General features: G+C 36.2%; 1 protein-coding gene across 7 annotated transcripts in view; it reads right to left on the bottom strand.

Annotated features, from left to right (window-relative positions):
- The window catches only part of AGTPBP1 (ATP/GTP binding protein 1), a 66,677-nt gene that overhangs the window by 39,693 nt on the left and 8,153 nt on the right, over positions 1-18,831 (bottom strand). For 6 of the 7 annotated variants that reach the window (XR_003249237.1, XM_026038232.1, XM_026038235.1 and 3 more), the window contains 6 exons: positions 9,411-9,543; positions 8,357-8,428; positions 2,241-2,371; positions 1,215-1,282; positions 722-785; positions 266-412 (listed from right to left, as the gene is read on the bottom strand). Coding sequence is in view for 6 of the 7 variants with exons in the window: in XM_026038232.1 (XP_025894017.1) it covers positions 266-412; positions 722-785; positions 1,215-1,282; positions 2,241-2,371; positions 8,357-8,388 (442 nt within the window). In the remaining variant the exon portion in view is untranslated. Of the gene's footprint in view, positions 1-265; positions 413-721; positions 786-1,214; positions 1,283-2,240; positions 2,372-8,356; positions 8,429-9,410; positions 9,544-18,257; positions 18,293-18,831 lie in introns of those variants that run through there. The other variant, XM_026038234.1, reaches the window with a different exon arrangement.

The following is an 18,831-nucleotide window of genomic DNA, read 5'->3' as shown; positions in this document are numbered from 1 at the left end:
CAAAAGAAAAAAAAAATAATCAAACTAATTTTAAAACTATCGTAACTATCAGAACTATGACTTTTTCCTAGGGATACATAAATATTTGCATGTCCTTATTTTTCACTGCTTTCCTTCCCTCTGTTTCACTTTTCCTTATAATTTTCTCTGTCAATCCTAACTACATAACTGCTTACGCAATAATAAAAGGGAAAAAGAAAAAAAAATAAAAAGTTTCAGTGACAAAACTATACTAAGCCATTTTACTCAAACATGTATTCATCACCTTTTGGACCAATTTTTGCAAGAAGGGTGTGAAGAAGCACCATTAACTCCTCATTTGGTGGAGAGTCTTTGCTGAAATTCAAAAGTAACTGCAATAAGATCTGTGTCCCTCCTTTAGTAACCAAGACACTTGCTCTTCGACCACCACCTAGGAAAGACAAAACAAAATAAACAAACAAAAACATCACTGATACTTTTGAAGACAAAGAACAGTCAAATATTAATGCTATGATTATCATGAATAAAGTCTTAAACACCTATGCTTTCCTCATATTTGACCAAACTACACTAAAACACATTGTTGGACTGTACATGTACACAACATAAACCCTGAAACATCACCTTTCAAAGAAACATGTTCAATATAAATTTTGCATCAGTGATTTCAGGAAAGGAAAAGAGGAGTCTGCAGAAGAATATGACTGATATTACAAATTGTTCCTTAGTGAAAACTTACCAACTGAGACTAATTCAATGAGAATATTCAAAATATTTGAAGTAGTTTGAGGATCTCTTGTATTCTGAAATGTAATCAAAAGAAATTTTTGTGCTTAATTTATACAATACAGCATCTGTTTTAAGATATCCAAAGCTCATAGAGACTGCTACTGATGAACTAAATGAAACTCAGACAATAGCACACAATTAAATATCCCCTTATACAGTCCAAAGTATCCTCATAACTAATCAGAATCTAGTTCTTAGCATGGTATGTTAACGAAAGACAACAGTTCACAAAAAAATCTCTTAGAATATATAAATATAAGGAACTGAACATTTTAAGGTAATTTAGCTTATGATACCTTAAACATCCTCTTTAACTACTACAGGTCTTTGATAAACACAGCTTTTGGAAATAAAAGATACATAAAAGCATATTTAACAGAAGTCCAAATGATAATATGAAAACTTGCAGTGCACGCAAAACCACACAAATTAAAATGTTTTACCTCTAAAGTTGAAAGAGTAATTTCTATTCCGGTGGAACCCTTAGAAGTCATCTCTTTCCTAGTTTTTTCTGCCAGTCAGAAAGATATCATTTTTATTTTAATATATTTTGCAGAAAAACAAAATAGTAGTGCTATATAGATCAAAAATCTAAGCTAGAAATAATAAAATCTATTTAAAAACTGCACATAGGCATACAAAGCATTAACAAATTGATAAGTAACAGACTGAATTAAGTGACATTAAAATTTATTTTTAGTTCAATTTTTTTTTTCTTTAAGCTTGGGGAAGGGGTGAACGGGGGAAAAAGAAATCTATCTTCCACACTTCCACAAACTTGTGAATCCTAGGAAAAATCACTGGACATTTTATATTGAGATTTCCAGCAGCAAATTTATTGCAAGTTATTTCTATATTTATATAGATGGAAATAAATCTATTTGCCTCATTATTGACTTGCCTATCATCTAGTAATAAATATAACTAAATATTAATCATTTTAACTTGAAAATAGCTTTAAGACAGCGTGAATAAAATAACTACCTAGACTACAAATAACTCACTTTTATGAGATGGGGAAGAAAAGGAGCAAAAACAGTTGTAATTTTTTAATATTATCAAATTTTAGTTTAGTTAATGGAAATGTATACTGCAATTTACAGTGGGTCAGTTGAGTGTGGAAGGAAGTCACTGTTGATCAGCATACCAGAATCACCTTAAAAAATATATTTATTCTTTTCAAGAGTGAATTTTTAAATGCAGATTCGCAAACGAAGAAAAACTTCTTCCTGTATTAAGGCTTTCACTACAGTAGGCTTGTATTATATGTTACAATGTACCGAAATGTGATAGTAGCACAGTAGCTACTCTTTTACTGTGAGTTACTATTGAAATAATTGCTGTTGACAATATAAAATACAGACTGAGTAATTAAATACTATACTATGTAACATCACTGGCAAGGGAGAACTAGAAGAAAGAGTCCTCAAAAGCAGAACCATAAAAACCAAAAATGCTAAGATATTTACCTTGACTCTGAACCAGATGAAGGATCTTTGCGGTAACATATCTTGCATTTTCTACTTCTCCTGCTAAGGAATCCGAATTGATCTTCTCCAGCTGTGACAGCAGAGACATGGTCCGAGAAGTGGCAGAACCGCTGCAAGAAAGATTTCCTATGCTCATGTTTCCATCCACGGTAGATGTGAAACCAAACACTAGCTCAAAAATAAAACCACCAGCAAGAGAAGTCCCATGGTCAGAGTAAGGGGAGTGGCTAAATCACCTCTGTATTTTATCTTGATAAGGAAACAGTCTTAACTCTTTTCAGTTCAGGTACCTTTACAAATTGCACAAAATCTACATTGCAACAGATTAATTATATGTAACAACATCTCCCAGAGAAACCACAAACAGAGAAAATGGTTACAACAAACAAAACTCAGACACGGGCATACGTACAAATACTTATGTCAGCCTGAGTAACTTCTATTGAATATAGTCTAGGTTAAGTGTGAGGATACTGCATTAAACTTGACCTACAAGAAAAACTTGCTACTCCTGCTTGAGGCCTAGCTGGGTAGTCCTAGGGACTGTTTGTCTTATTGCCTGATCCTTCTACATTGAAGGAAAATCATATAAATTCCAGAATTTAACAAATGAGCACATATAAACCAAATAGAAACATCACTTTTGAACGGCCAATTTAGGAAAGTGCTCAAAGATATCATCAGATTTTTGATTCCATTTGAATGCAGGGGCATTTTGCCTAACATTTCAAACTTGCCTAGAAATGAATTTTAGCATAGGGAGCTATCTTCAAAGGGGCACTTTTACAAACAGATAACATGGTCATTTTTATATATAAATCTTTACAGTGTTCAAAATGAAACCAATACAGAAATTGCTTTACTTGTTCTCCAATTATAAAACCCTTTCATAGTCACATGGCTACATGAAATTTGTTTTCAGACAAACTTTTATATGACTATAATTTAAATGATAACTACTAGAGGAAATGATTCACAAGGAGCAACTGCCCCAGTTTTTTTTTTTTTTCATTTGTAATACAACACTGAAATAATCATCAATAATTCATTTGGCCATATACTAAAAGTTCTGGCTATCTGCAATAAAACTTAAGTATATGACATTAGTTTATTAAATACTGTCAACATTGTTTATAAAAATGAGGAATTACTTTTCCTTGAACAGTATTTTATATCTGTGAAAAGATTTCATAATTACAGTTAACTCTGCTAAAAGAATTAGCTCACATGTGGACAAAAGCATTAAGAACAGGGAAAGAAGTTGCTGACAGCTAAGGTCACTCTGTTGTAAAAACAAACTTTTACAACAGCAGCAGGGGAAACTCCTTGCACCCCATTTACTTTTCCACACTGACATCTAAATGAAAAGCATAGCCAAAAAACTTCATCTTAAAGAGAATGCACAGAAGCTGTAAATTCTAGCAGTACAAACAGGTTATGTTAATTACAAATCTTAAACAGAAACAATTTTATTGTGAGAAATAAATACACCATCTTCTTTAGATTTAAAAGCATTTTTCTGAAAACTTGTTCTGGTTGCCTGAATTTTGCTTTCCTTCATAAGGAGTAAACTTTTCAGTCCTCTCAAAAGAAGGCTGCATAATATAAAGGCACAACTGTCAATATCAGTTTTGTGTATCTCCACTTGCCCACCTATTCACTGAAACCATCCAAAATAAACCCAAGATTTTAATGAAAGCACAAATAGTTGCCAAACTGACAAGCTTCCAAAGGGTGCTATCTTCTGCAGGTATAAAACCAAAACAGGGTTCAATTAATCGATGCCACTCTTACTTTTGTAAGTATATATGTGTATGGGTTGTAATTTTCATTTCGTTCTATCATTGGTGTTGCACTAATGCAATCCGAAAGTTGGAAACAACCCAACATAAAAACAAAGATGACTCTTAGTAACACAAATGAAGTATTTAGCTTCTGTAAAGGACAAAACTCTCAGTAGTGACATTAAAACTTCACAGAAAACCTGATCCTTGATTCATGAAGCAAAATTTGAAAACAAGTCTCATACAGAATTCTGCTAATACAATCTCTCCATACATAGTAAAAGCTTTATTAAGTCAATCCCACTCTAAGGTAGTAGTATCTTCTGAATGCCAACAATTTAATTCCTAAGTTTAAAGCTAGAACTTCTAGTAAGAGTAACAAGTCCTCACCGTAGCAGCTAAACAGAAATACCAGCATTCAGATTCATTTAGCTTTAGAATGATTTTAGGCTTGTCATCATGCAATAAGTCTTTCAACAGAGCTGTTGCCAAATACCACTGCACGCCTCCAAAACATTCAGTAAAGTGTTTCTGAAAATGATACCAGCCCAGAATCCATACCAAAGCATAATTCGAAGTCCTAATTTGCTTTTCCAAGCTAGGAGATGAGTTCTCTTCTCACAGAAGGAGTTATATCCTTATTTATCAAGATTTTATACTAATACACATAGCAGCATACCTAAGACAGCTTTCAATGCCTGCCCTGGAAACCAAAAATGCTGTAGGACAAGAATGATAGCAGACAGCCTGGATTGATGCTGCTCCAGCAAGTCACACACTGCCACAAACTATCTGGCTCAAAAGCAAAACACAAATCAGAAATCATGATATTTATATTAAATAAACCATCCCAAGTCCAAATTTAGAAGATGTCTCTTTTAAAAAAACACAGGTAACCAGTAGCCATGTAAGTCAGTATTTTCAAAACAACAGGTAGGTAAGCCTAGGAAATAATCAGAATGGCACAGTCAAATCTGTGTTTCCTCGGCCCTAAATTTTCTCTTCAACTAGTGACATTCCTGAACTCCACATAAATACTCAGAACATTGTGGCCAGCCTTTTATAGACATGGATTGTGTTAAACCTGTGTGAGGAACCATTCTTAATACTAAGAGAAAATTTCACATTTTTCAGCTCACTCAATTTAAAGCCTCCTAAGAGCAGTCTGTACTTACTGAAGGAACTCCACAAGGTCACCTATACTACTACCCTCCACAAAGTCAGATCAAGGCTAAATCTGCTCTTCCTGACGGACACCTGCCCAACTCTTCATTTAAGGCATGCAAAAAAATGGTGATTTCAGAACTTTATTTTGAGATTTAATACACCTCCACTGAAAAGCTTTCATCATTGCCGTTTAGGTTGACTATCCCTAATCCTATCCCCCACACATACGTGTGATTATCTGCTGTCCTTCATGGCACCTTGTGCATACCACTGTCAAATACTTAGGTTCACAGGAACTCTGAATTCTTATTTGGCCTCTGTAAGTCTCCTCAACTTGAAGTTATCTACAGTTTTAACAAACATTCTTTCTTCTTTTGGATCAGTAGCTAAATCTTAAAATCTTTTTAAACAGTGACTGTAACCCAAACCAGGAAATAACACAGAAATAACATTGTACTTTCTTTCCTTTTGACAGTCAATAGCAACTGTTCTTTTGTTATATAATGAGTTTTACACTTACAGTAATTTAAAACGGAGCAGTAGCCTTTGCTACCTATGGCAACTTCATACACAGTGCCTAACCTTTACTAAAATAAAGTATATAGTGTTTTAATATATCTTCCCTGCTTATGAAATCTGCTACCCTCTGTCCCTCAGAGAGAATTAGATGTTTTCAAGACTAACTTCAGCTCTCACTGGCGTCAGTAGCCTTGCCTGCCTGGTTTGTTCTTCCAGAACCTGTCTGGGCAAAGCTGACCAACCTACAATTACGCCTTCGCCCCAACTCCCACTGACAGAGTAACTACCTTTCTCATGTCTCAATCTTTCAGTAATTAACCTAGCTCTCATCAGTTCATTTAGGCAGTTTTTTTGTTTAAGTATCCTGAGGCAGAAGTCTACCAGACTTATTTCCTGCACAGGCAACAAATCCTTTTTCCTTTCCAAAATCTGATCATACTGTAGCTCTAAGTACATCTTACAACACCAACTTACAGATAGCATGAAACAAACAAACTAGCCATCACTTCCTGTTGCCCAATTTGCACAGTGTGATTCTAAATGGCCAGATGGCTCTGCGGATTTCCTCCCATCACCAGTTGGGAAAGCTCTGACACACTGAAACAGGAAGCCAATGCTCACATAGCGAGTAAAAAACTCTCAAGGTTCCCATTTGATTAAGAGTACTTCCTCAAATTAAAAGAGTATTTTCTCATGTTTGGGACATTTACCTGGTCCTACTATTTCCCAAGAGGCTTAAGTATTGTTTTTAATTTGATTCCGAAGAACTGCCAGATCCACACTCCCCATTACTAGTACCATTACTACTACTAAGTAGTACTTTCACTACACTAAATATTTGCATCCTACCCCTTTCTCAAGTGTCTGCTCACAGGGGGCCAGTTCTAGAGTCTGATGGGAAAGGTAACAGCTAATGGTTGCCATGGCAGTATACCAAAATTCCCTTATCTTTAGAATGGTTTTAGGTTGTTCATTTTTCAAAAAGTCTTCCAACAGATTACAGCCAAATGGAGGAAGTCATCAGAAATTTTCAGTTTCCCAACTGTATTTATTTCCCCTGAAATTGCTTAATTGTTTACAGTCTGTCAGTACTTCCATGCACCAGGGATTGACTGCTTCCCACAAAGCAAAAAGGTCTCTCAAATATTTCATCACACGGCTTGCATGGCTACAATAAACATATCAAGATCTATTATAATTAGGTAGAGGTCTCATTTTCATTAAAGTCTCTTGTTTGTGTTTGTGCTTTGTTGTGCACAAAAAACCTTTTCAAAACCTTTTCTCTTTCAGTTATCTCCTAAGATATCGGTTGTCTTCAAACAGCAGAGAGCCAATAGGAAGTTAATCAATTATCTCTGGACACTTCAACTTTCCCGTAATTTACATTTAAAAAAAAAAAAAAAAAAAAAAGACTTTATGAAAAACTGTTCTATACTGCAGGAGTGGGAGTTTTAATTTTAACTCAATAACTAAATAAGAATACATGACATTTAAGCAACCACTCTGCAGAAAGCTAATACTCTCTATGCTAACGTACTTCATGGATTATAATCATCTGTTGCTAACGAAGAGCTTGCTCACTTAAGAAACTGAGGTACCCTAAAGAGAAAGTTTAGTCGTTTCTTATTTCTTTTGGACCATTTTTCAACCAAGCACAAACAGCTTCTAATAACAAAATTCCCTTCTTACAGTCAACGAAAGTGAAGAACACCTTGAATACAAGCATTTAAAATGAGAATGATATAATCTTTGCACAAATTTGAAAACCCTCCTCAGTGTGCAATAAATCTACAGTGAAGCAAATCCAGCACACAAATCTATTCATATATTTAGAAAAAGACTGGCAATTCAGATATCTAACAGTATGGCCAAAATAACCTCTTTTTTTCAATACTGTTTTTGCCTCAAGATAATATTAAAAACATCGAGCTAGACAGTTGGATGAAACAAGATGGTTCAACCTGTTCTAACACTCAAAAAGTAAAACTGAAAGTAATTTGGTAATTTTCTGAAGTTTAATACATTTACCTTCCGTAGATAATCTCATAGTTTTTCTATGAATGTTAAAATGTTAAATTACGTTCCCATGAAAATATCATGAAAACTCTTGGTATATTATGCAATCTCATGGTTGTTTTTGCTTAGCTGTATGTTGGATTGCAAGATCACTGGAGACCGATACACATCTTATGCATTGCAAAGTTGTGGCTTCATTGTAAATTGCCTGAAGTTGTCCTTTAACCCCTTCAGCAGCAACAATATTATGTTTTGCCAGCATCTGAGAAAGTTGTAAAATTATCAGTGAAAAGAAAAAAGCAGTGAAATCAAGCTTGCTCAATACTTCCTAGTCAAAAGCACACTGCAATGTTCTGATAGAATAAATACTATCTTAAGTTTGTAATATCTACAAATCTTAAGTTTGCCCAGTTATTTACTACAAGTGAAAGTACTTAGGATATACAATATTGAACTCTCTCTGATGTCTCTGAAATGATGTTTCAGGACCTCAACTGTCACCATCTCACTGCGGACTCGTAAGTTAATACGATTTGTTAAGATGTTGACTGCTTCTGTACAAAACTCAAATAGCTCAACTTTGAGCAATTATTATGGTTTTAAATTTACCTTTTCTCAGATGATGTTTTTACTTTGTTCATATCGGAAAGTTTGATTTTTCAAACCACCATGTCAGATAACCTGGAAAATATTAAACAATTACAAATTATCAACATCTGTTGGTTCTTCAAATTATCACCATATTATTTATTCCTGCATTAGAAATGTTAAATTACACTGATTGCTATTCTTTACACTGTCGCAAGTTTTTCTCTCTTCAAACTATTTGACTCATTTTTTCCAATGAAGTATTACAAAAGTAATGGAATATGGCTCAGTAGCATAATTCAGTCCTATCAACCTCCAAGAGTTGCATGAGAATAAATCACAAGTTCATCATATCAGTGACCCAACAGCTAGTATTTTTCATGTTCAGGACAGGTTGTTATTAAACAAAGCTTTAGCTGGAGACCACCTTTACAATATTGTTAGATGGTGTAACATACTTATTTCTGACTGTCATTTCATGTATGTATAGGATATGAGGAAGAGAGGTACAGTGAGAAACATGGAGTGTTTGGTGTTCTTATTTAAGCAGGACCTGCATACACTTCTTGGACAGAAACCATATCATGTTAAGGACTCAATTTTCCTATCCTTTTAAGGACATAGTGTCCTCAGGGTACACTGCTTCCTCAAATGGTGCCTCCAAGCAATTAAGGTTGCAGTCTACAGGACCATGAACTGAAGCTTCGTGATTCCATATGAGATCAAATACGAAAATATGAATGACACATACTTCAACCAGAGGGGAGGAGAAAAAAAAAAGGGGGGGAAGTCCTCAAAGTTTAAAGATAATAATATGAAGTTAAGGGAGGCAGGAAAAAAAAAAAAAGATCTTTAAAAACATTCATTTTCACCTTCTGTAAGGCACTTGTTCTCTTGGGAACTGCTGATGAGAAGTTCTGTCAAATGCATACACTTCACAAAGGAAAATACGCAGGAGCTTCAAAAACTTTCTTCAACATGTACAATAGCCAAAGTTTTGACTACTGCTTACTCTATTCTGCAACTGCTAAAAGTCAAAAGCAGAAGTATGAAGCAAGCTTATTTCTAGACTCACCTGAAAGTGGAATCTTTCCCCAACAACCAGGAAGCAAACACTGGCTTTTTTCACAAGCGTTCCGGCTTGACTCAAGTTAACAGGTGTGCTAGATTTGTTCAATCACCCTTCAAGTGTAAACAGTCTTGACTTCCTTTAAAGAAAATGAATAGTTATAGGAAAACAGTTGTGTTCCAACAAAGCAGACAATTTGATAAATTCCATAGTTATATTTATTCCAAACAGGTTGCAAGTCTAACTGGGGAGAAAATATTAGATTCTTGAATTGTTATGCAAGTAGCCAAGTGCTGTTTTGCTTGCAGCGTTGACCAGCTGTCGGACAGATGATAAACAGTCTGCCTGTGCCAAAGTATCTACATATTAACAAGTGTAGCCAGCGAGAGAGCTGAACTATCTTGAATTGCAAGGTCTTAATTTATTTTGCTCTAAATGCAATACGAGGTATTTCAGTAAGTCTAGTATGCAAACGCTGCAAGTCTAGCATAAAAAGACAAGAAGAAAAAAGCAGAGCAGAAGCCAGGACAGAATGAAAAGGAACAAAGAGAAAAAAAAGTAAATACATATATCCATAATCTGGATTGTTGTGATACAACACTTATACATCGTAAAGAATAAATCTCTAACAATCCATGAAATGTTAAAGAAAAAAAAAAAAAAGCTGTTTAGAAAGTACTTTAAATACCCCCAGACAGGTTATATTTCAGATAGTTGGATTCACTGTAATGCTACTACTATTAAGATAATGAAAATGGACTGCAAGACACTGCATGAAACTTTCATGTTTCCTTACTCTTGCCGCATTTGAGGTTTTCTGCCTTACTGTGACCCCCAAAATATCAAAAACCGCAGATATTTCTTATTAGGGAGAATTTTTCATTAGGAAAACCAAACAAAGCCCTCTTTTTCCTCAGTCTCACATATTGCATTTCTATATAGCATCCTCCTTTGCTAACCATCTGCAGCACTAATGCACAGCCTTAACTACCTCCTATTTAAGCCCAAAAGTGTTAGTCTCATTCCCATTTTAGATATCCATTTGCTTTTTTGATCATAAATCCATTGCTTTGAGGGGAAAAAAAGCACTTAACATATATTTCAAATAAGTATATAAACAAAAACTCTCCCACTGGAATCAAGTCAGTGCCACTTGATTGTTCTCTCTCCCCTTGTATGTCTTCTATCTCAGCAAGATACCTTTTAATTTTCACGACATTATCAAAAACTTGATACTACACCGAAAAGTCAGTCAGTGATAAATTTCATTCTTCAACATCTACTTAACAATGGAAGGAAGGAATTAAAATAAAAAGGGAAATAAAAGAACAGTTCACTAGATCCTCTACATGTACCACGACATAGCTGTTTACTTAAGAGGAAAATTATTATACTCCTGATATTTTGCAAATTATACAGGTAGAATTCCTAAATGGTCAGAACAGTCACATTTAAACAACACTAAAGAAAGCAAATTGCACTTGGTGCAGCAACATTCATGCCTTGAATACATCGGGACTTGTTTCTTATGCTAAGTGCATGCACTGCACGTGGCTATTACATCATGTCAATCCTGAACACTTTTATTGCCAATTGCAGGACATCATATGTGAAAGTGACTCCAGTTACTACACTAGACGCAGTAATATTACATGAAAAGCCTTGTGTACTTGTTTCAAACATCACATCTGGATTCCCCTCTCCCCCTGAAAATCTGGGATCTACTCTCTTTTAAAAATACTTCTGGAAATGATCTCAGTCTGTCTTCCAAGCGAGAGCATTTTCCACGCAGTGTCTCCAGCTGCAGCAGCCCAGCCTGCTCATAGCGAGCGTGGGCGGCTGCGCTGCCGGGCAGCGCAACGCGACTCCCAAAGCAGAAAGGGGCACCGGGCACCAGCGCAGCCACAATCTGCCGCACAAAGCATCTCCAGAGCCTACTGTGTCCAAAAGGTCCTGTAAGCTTCCTGCTGCCACAGCTCTTTGGTGGCGAGCATCTGCTTGCCGCTCAAGTTGGAAAACACGCTGAGCATAACCAAAGTGAACTCACATCCTGCAATGGACCAGAATACCTTATCATGGAACATTTCTATCTTGGAAGGAGAAAGGTAATTTGGACATGAAAATATCCTTGGTATTCTCTATTTTTAATCAGAAAGTAGCTAATCGAAAAAGAAAAACCCTAAAATTTAATTTCCAGTTAATATTAGAAAGCTTTACTGCAGAGTACTGCAGTAACTACGTTATGAAGACAATACACTAGAACTTTTCATCAAAAGAACTATAAAAATAGACATATGCAGATTATTGATAAATCCTCTTAACAAAATACATTGCAGGTACAGCTGTTTTGTGTTGTTTTCCAGAAACTCCATTTCTTAACTAGTTTAATTTCTACCTTTAAAAAAGACGAACTGAATCTGTTCAACACAAAAATCCATTTTACTATCACAGATCACATTACTATCAACAACGTATTAAATCATACTCATGAGGACACAAACTTACAGAATATGTCCAGCATATAAAATCTGCAAAACCTGTAAGATTGCATATCTCTCAATATTAAGAAAAACAAAGAACCATAATAAGGCTACCAGTGTAACATAATATTTTCAAAACCAGTTCAGTTTTCGTTTATGTTCATCATGGAGTTATTGATACGTAAAGACAAAAAAAAAATGGTAGTGCTTATCATGATTTTTTTATTGCTGTGTACATATCAGATAATGGAATCAGGTAATTAAGCAAAAGTTTTGTAAACATTACAAAAAAATCCTAATACTGAAGACAAGAAGGAATACAAGATTAAGAGGACAATTTCACAGTTCCTTATTATTTGCCATAATTAAATACAGAAACATTACTATGAAGTGAGAAAACATGTAATTTTTTAAAATTTCATATACACTCTGAGGAAAAAAAAAAAAAAAAAAGAAAAGCAAACAAACAAGAATTTGTAAGCCTATGACTCAGTTAAAACTGTCCACAAGACCAGATCTTGGCCTTCTCACTTATGTTTCTAAAAGTCTATCCTGACTCCCACAGAAGCTCATTTGGGTCCATTTAATTCTAATGGGAATTAAACCAAAAGTAAACAGACAAGCCTTTACTTCACATACCACAAAGTCTCAGAAACTGTTTATAGTCCAAACTGTTTTTACCACGACACTGAAAATGGATTTGTTTAAATACAAGAGTATAAAAAGACTACTAAATTCTTTGTATTCCTCTGGACTACCTTAATTTCATGGCAGTACTTCAGTTTCAGTTTTATATTCAAAAAGAAAAACAGATTTTTACTTCACTAAGCTTGCACTTCTAGAAATAGTTCCTACGCTCAAGTTAGAGAACGGGCAGCAGTCTCTGACAGCAACAGTCACTATTTCAGTACCAAAAGGCAAACTGCCATGTTCACTGCAAGCATTTTGGGTAACACTATGCTAACCTGTATCCTTTCTCCCTAAAACCACAATTGAACACTTAAAATAAGCTAATGTTCATATCCCTTCCCTCCCGTTAAAAAGCTGCTATAAGSGGGGGGGGGGGGGGGGGGGAGGCATTCTCAACTAAATTCCCTGCTAAATCTTGAAAAGCAGGGACTAAATACAACCTATGGAGTTCCTAAATCTATGGCTTATCCCTGCATAATGTGGAAAGCTGCAATCTTCAATTTGAGGTAACACAAAATGCAGGGCAGGGCCCATTTGACAGCAGCAATTGCTGTTGGCTGTGATCCACGCTGCCCACAGCCTTGTCCTCTCATACCCCAGCAAAGATTATCCCTTGGCAAAGGGTGCAGGAACTGTGCATTAACTGACACACACACACGCACGCGCACGCACACACACACACTTAAGCACTGACTCATTAACACATGTATATTGACCGCTACTCTGGTACTCCAAGTGACAATTTACAGCTTCCCTCCTCCCCCTCTCCAAGAACAGGATTTTTAACTGAAAATATTTTATCTTTAGAGGTATATGAGCTAGACGAGGTATTGTATGGAGAGAAGCTTGTTTCCTTTATAAAAACACGAGATGCCCTTCTAGATCATGGACAACTTGTCCAAGAGTTTTTAACAAATAAAGCAAACAGCTTCATCTACAACAAAATAAAAATAAAAGGGTTTACAAAAAGGCCTGGCAGTTCAATTTTACTGATTAGAAACCTGGAAAAAATCCTGCAAGCTCCAATACTAGTTTTCAAATTGACAAACATTAGTTGTAATAAACCACAGCACAAAAATCTGATCATATACCTAAAACAATTATAACTAATACAGCAGCTTGAATCTGTTCTCACAAGTCGTCTATTTCTAACCTAGTTGTTGAATCTTTTCATACAAACTCTCACTATGAAAAATATTGACTCCTCAAACTTATCTTTTTGTGGAAATTTTATACGAATTAAAGTTGTCATCAACAGTGCAAGGAGAAATGGAAATCAGACTTGTCATTTCTCATTTTCCATTGAATTGTATACTTGTATAAATTGTATACATACAGAGGCTTTAAACAGTTTTATTTTTCTAATACTTTAATCGGTAGCAGTACTCTTAAGGATACTTAAGGTTCCCCTTAAGATTACATTAAAGCATTTCTTCTTTGAGAAATTGTTTATTAAACTGTAGAGGAACTAGTCAAATATGTAAGCCTTGACAAGGTAATAGAATAAAAATAACTTTTAAGTAAGATTCTCACAGCAGTGAACAAAAATCATTTTTTAGTACAAAAAAAACCACTTTCCAAATTCAAAATAAAATAAAAAGGCTATGATCTTTTGACTCTTAGAATAAAAATTACTTTTAAATCAGTTACTACCTTTTTCTTATACCCTTTCCTATAAATATTTACAGTGGGGAAATAAAAAGCGTGAGCTGATTAGTTTGCATGCTGCTGCATTACAGCAAAGTGTCAGCTTTCTCACATGACCAGATAAAGTGCTGTATATACTAGGACATTTAAAAGGACATACTTAAAGCTTCACAGAAGCTGAAGCACTCAAGTCCTGTCAAGCAGCTTGCCAATTATGTCACACAACTGTTTAACTACTGGTCCACTTAACTGTAAAAACAAATTAGACAAAAAGTCTGACACACGTAGCCAATAAGAGCTCTAAATACCTAACTTACTCCCTTAAAAAAAAAATGCCAGCCAGCAAGAAAAAATAAAGAGAAGAAAATAGCACTTTATTTCTTGCCTGGAGAGAAGCTCCTAGAAAGTTACAAGCACTCCGTAATCTTACCCTTCAAGACATGACAAACTTGCTATCATCAGGCTCACAAGATATCATTTCCAAATCTCACATGATTAAAATTGACAGAACTATTGCAAAAGTCAGCTGCTTGCTGCCCAGCTAGCATAACCCTTTTGTCAAGCAGAAGGTGAATGGTGCAGGGTAGAAAAAGGCGAACGAAAAAGAAATAGCCAAGAGGGAAGAGACTCAGCAGAAACTAGCCATTTCCCTACACCTAATACCCACTGAGAACTGTACACATAGTCAGTGCAATAATACTCCAGCCTCCTTTCCCTCACTTCTCAGACTGGCAACATTTCCTGCTACATACGCTAAATCTGAAAAAAAAAAAAAAAAAAAAAAAAGCCCCAAAACCATAAACCATAGCCACACTGTCCCTGCTGCTCCTGTGCCCAATCCCATTAGGATGATCGAGGCTGGTCTGTAACACACTGGGCCAAACAGCTACTCTGGTAATTTGATCAGGTAGCAAAAAAGCAAAATGTCAAATCCAGCTTTGAAACAGAGGAGGAAACAACTATGACTCCATGTTGGCCAATCACCTAATTAATCTCCAACTCTTTTTAAATGATTCTGCTTGTTAATACACAAAAATACAGCTACCTCATGGTCTATGAAATCTCTTAGCTATGATTCCTATTTCCAAAACTTCAATTTGTACCACTTAGCTTATGGATTTTGCATATATGTAAAATATATATATGTCATACATTTTTTCTCATACATATATACTATATATAAATATATATCTATAAACATATATCAACTAAAATAGTGTTACCTCTCCACTAACAAAACTCGGGACATCCTGCTTTGCAAAGTCATTTAAATGTGATATAAAACTTTTATATGCTCTTTTGAAGATGACAGCTTCAGGATTTTCATCTGTGCAGTTGTGGAACAAAAGAGGAGCAAAAGAGGAGCAAAAGATATTTGGGTTCCCCTTCTCTATGTATATCTGCTGCAAAACCTTATCACCAAGCATACAAGCACAAACCATGCTGACTTGTCTAGGCACTGAGGGCGCACCCTGAACACAGCTCATAATCTCAAAACACAAGACACTAGAGAGCTAAAATGGGGTTTGGAGCGTAAAGATATGTCCATGTGTACATCATAGATCCTTCACTGCTCAGAGACCAGCAGCTACCCAGTACAGCACATTACTACTCTTCCAAGAGATTTGATTCCTCTATACAACTTTCATGGAGTTTAAATACTCAGATTACTTCAGTTTATATCCCAGGACCTAATCAACTGGAGTTGCATTCAGTTTTTTCAAACACTGTAAATTCATGTCCTAAGAGTTCCCAGGAAGAGTTTTCAACCTGTCTGTCAAAAACCCCAACGGGCAAATCCCAAATGTCTTCAGTGGAATATCATCATGACATTTAAAGCCTGAAAAGGCTCTAATCATGACATATGCATTGTCAGTGATCATGAAACCACTGAAAAGTTGCAAAGTAAATGTAGATTGAATGTCATCTCTAGACTAAAACTTAAGCATGAAGTAAAGCAGCACATTTCTTCTATATATCAAGCATTCAATGAGTTTTCTAAGAAGTCTTCCATCTCTCACGGTAACCTCCCATAAATAATTCTGGAGGACGAGGAAGATAAACTAGTTGTAGCAAAAGAAACCCAGATTGTTTATTTGGCTATTACCATCTACTAACAGAGTCTTTTTGAAGTTCAAAAATTTTAGCGGGAGGGGAAATTGAAAGTTTCTTGAATAAGAAAACTTGAAGGTGAGTTGCTGTCACCTCCAAGTCTATCTCACAAGCTAGGTCTATGATAAGGTATCATTTCACACAAACATCCTTACATTAAACTCTACTTTGGTTTGTCAATTCTTCAACAGAAGGAAAGTGAAGGCTTATTTTTAGGAAGCTTTCAAAAAAAAAATTCTTAACTTATGCGGGCAGTCATGAAGAAAAAAAAACTCATAATAGTGTATTAAGTGTATTTACATCAGAAATAACAGTAAAATGCCCAGCTGAAAGAGAGTATGTGATAAAATTAAATTATCTGAATATAAACAAGAAGATCCAGAACGGGAAATTATCTGACAGACTCCAAGACAAACTCATCACATGCGTAAAAAACTAGTTATTTTGGTTTCATTTGTTTCATTGAAGATAGGAGGACAGAAGGACCTTCCTGTGAACCAGTAAGTATACCCAAGATACCCAAGATGTTAAAGTACAATGCTTTTACAGAAGGCTATTTTTTTTTCTCCTGAGATACTAAAAATAGGTGCTCTGTTTAATCTAGTTCAGGAAGATCCTACAAGTTCACTTATTATATGTTTAGTGCTATCAAGAGAAATTAGAAGAAGACTTCAGTTTTTCTAGTGAGAATACTACCTTTAATGCTCAGAGAGGTTATAACAGAAACACAGTGACTTCCAGCCTCACCTTTCCACTCCCGCCATACAAGCTAGAAAGATGTTTTGGCAGAAGCACAGCACCGCATTAAGAGAGCTAATTAATCCCAGCCATTCTCCCTGATCACGGATGATTCTGTGCACACTGGTGATGAATTCCAATGATCACCCTTGAAATAATTCATAATCACATTTCCAGACATCCCCTTTCCCTGGAAATGAGGGGCAATGGGGCTGGCAGGGAGACACACAGGCTACAATTTTAGATATAAGGATTTAAGAACCATTTAGCAACAGACAACATAACTTTCCACAATGTTGCACGGCGTTTGAGCAGTCTGCCTCCGATGCCAGCTACAATGCAACAAACTCTCTCTGGGAGCAGACTGCAGGTACCTGGAAAGAAGTACAGAGATGCCCCGACCAAAACAACATTTCCCTGATTCAGGAGCTGAATGCAGCTCTACTGTAAGTTAGAATAAAAGCAGCTTTTTCTTTTCTTTTCTTTCCCAGACTATTTTGATTCTTATCACCTTACTATGTTTTCCTAAATATACTCACTAATAAGCTGCCTAATAAAATATAGTTTAGTGAATTTGAAAACACCACAATAACAAGTTGGGGCAAATACACCGCCATCTGAGTTTCTGAATACAGTTTTTAAAAGAAAAACAGATAGGTAAATTTAATAAAAGGCATGTTTATCTTTGAGGATTTCTAACTGGAGAAATTGATTATCTCAAAACAAAAAGGAGAAAGGATGTAAAATAATAATATTAGCAATTCTTAGAAAGACTACATAAGCCATTGAATGCCAAAGAGAACCCTGTCAAAAAAGGAGATCTTACTGCATGCAATCACAATTTCAAGATGAAATAAAAATGCATTACATAGTAAAGAAAACTTAGAGATGCCCCATCAGTTTCTCTTGCCGCTCCCCAGCTCCAAAATAAAGATATTCCAACACATGCTTGCACCAGCTTCACAGCACAAAATGTGAAGCATCATAAGTATTTCCAGAACAGCTCTCAGTCACAAGTATGATTTCACTGAAGGATTAATCAGAAGCGAGGGCAACCCTATCAACACCCTCCTGTTAACACCATCATCACCCTGTCATTACATGCAGCAGTAAAATATAAACAAAAAGCTACTTGCAAAACAGGGAAGTCTCTCTGCAAAACAGGGCCAATAAAGGTAATAGATACCTATAGCAGAGAATATAGTGAGAATGCAGTTATTGTTGTGGATCTAATTTCCTCAAGAGGGAGAAACAGCTACACAAAGTCTGCATTCATGTTATGACTCCAAACAAAAGCTTCGTAGCATTTTACGTGGTGCAAGTTCATAAACAGGATCTGCCCAGAATATACAATGGAAATCTCGCAGCTAGAAGAAAGGAAGAAAATGATACATACAGACATATGTATCTCAGAGAGATTCCCTAAAGCGTCTGAAAGCTTACTGTTTGAAAACGCAAGAACTGAGAAGAGCAGCACCACCCCCTATATGCAGGTTACTGCTCGGGGTCTCTGCAGCCTCTGAAACGACGCCCGAGGAACACGGTTCACTGCCACCAACGATGGGGTGGGGGCGCAGGGAGCACTCGGGGCTGCGGGACCGTGCGGCAGCTCTCCGGCGGCGGAGCCAGCGTCGCCTCTCCGCCGGCCTTCCCTAGCGATACCCATACTAGGGTATGTGGTCAGGCAGCGCGGCAGGAGCTCGCGGCGGCGGCGCTCCAAGGTCGGGGCAGCCGCGAGGCCGCGGCGCCGCTGCCCCGCT

This window comes from Nothoprocta perdicaria, unplaced genomic scaffold (genome assembly GCF_003342845.1).
Source record: "Nothoprocta perdicaria isolate Ctin4 unplaced genomic scaffold, notPer1 scaffold_205, whole genome shotgun sequence".
Classification (NCBI taxonomy): domain Eukaryota; kingdom Metazoa; phylum Chordata; class Aves; order Tinamiformes; family Tinamidae; genus Nothoprocta; species Nothoprocta perdicaria.
This window is presented reverse-complemented; position numbering and strand designations above follow the sequence as displayed.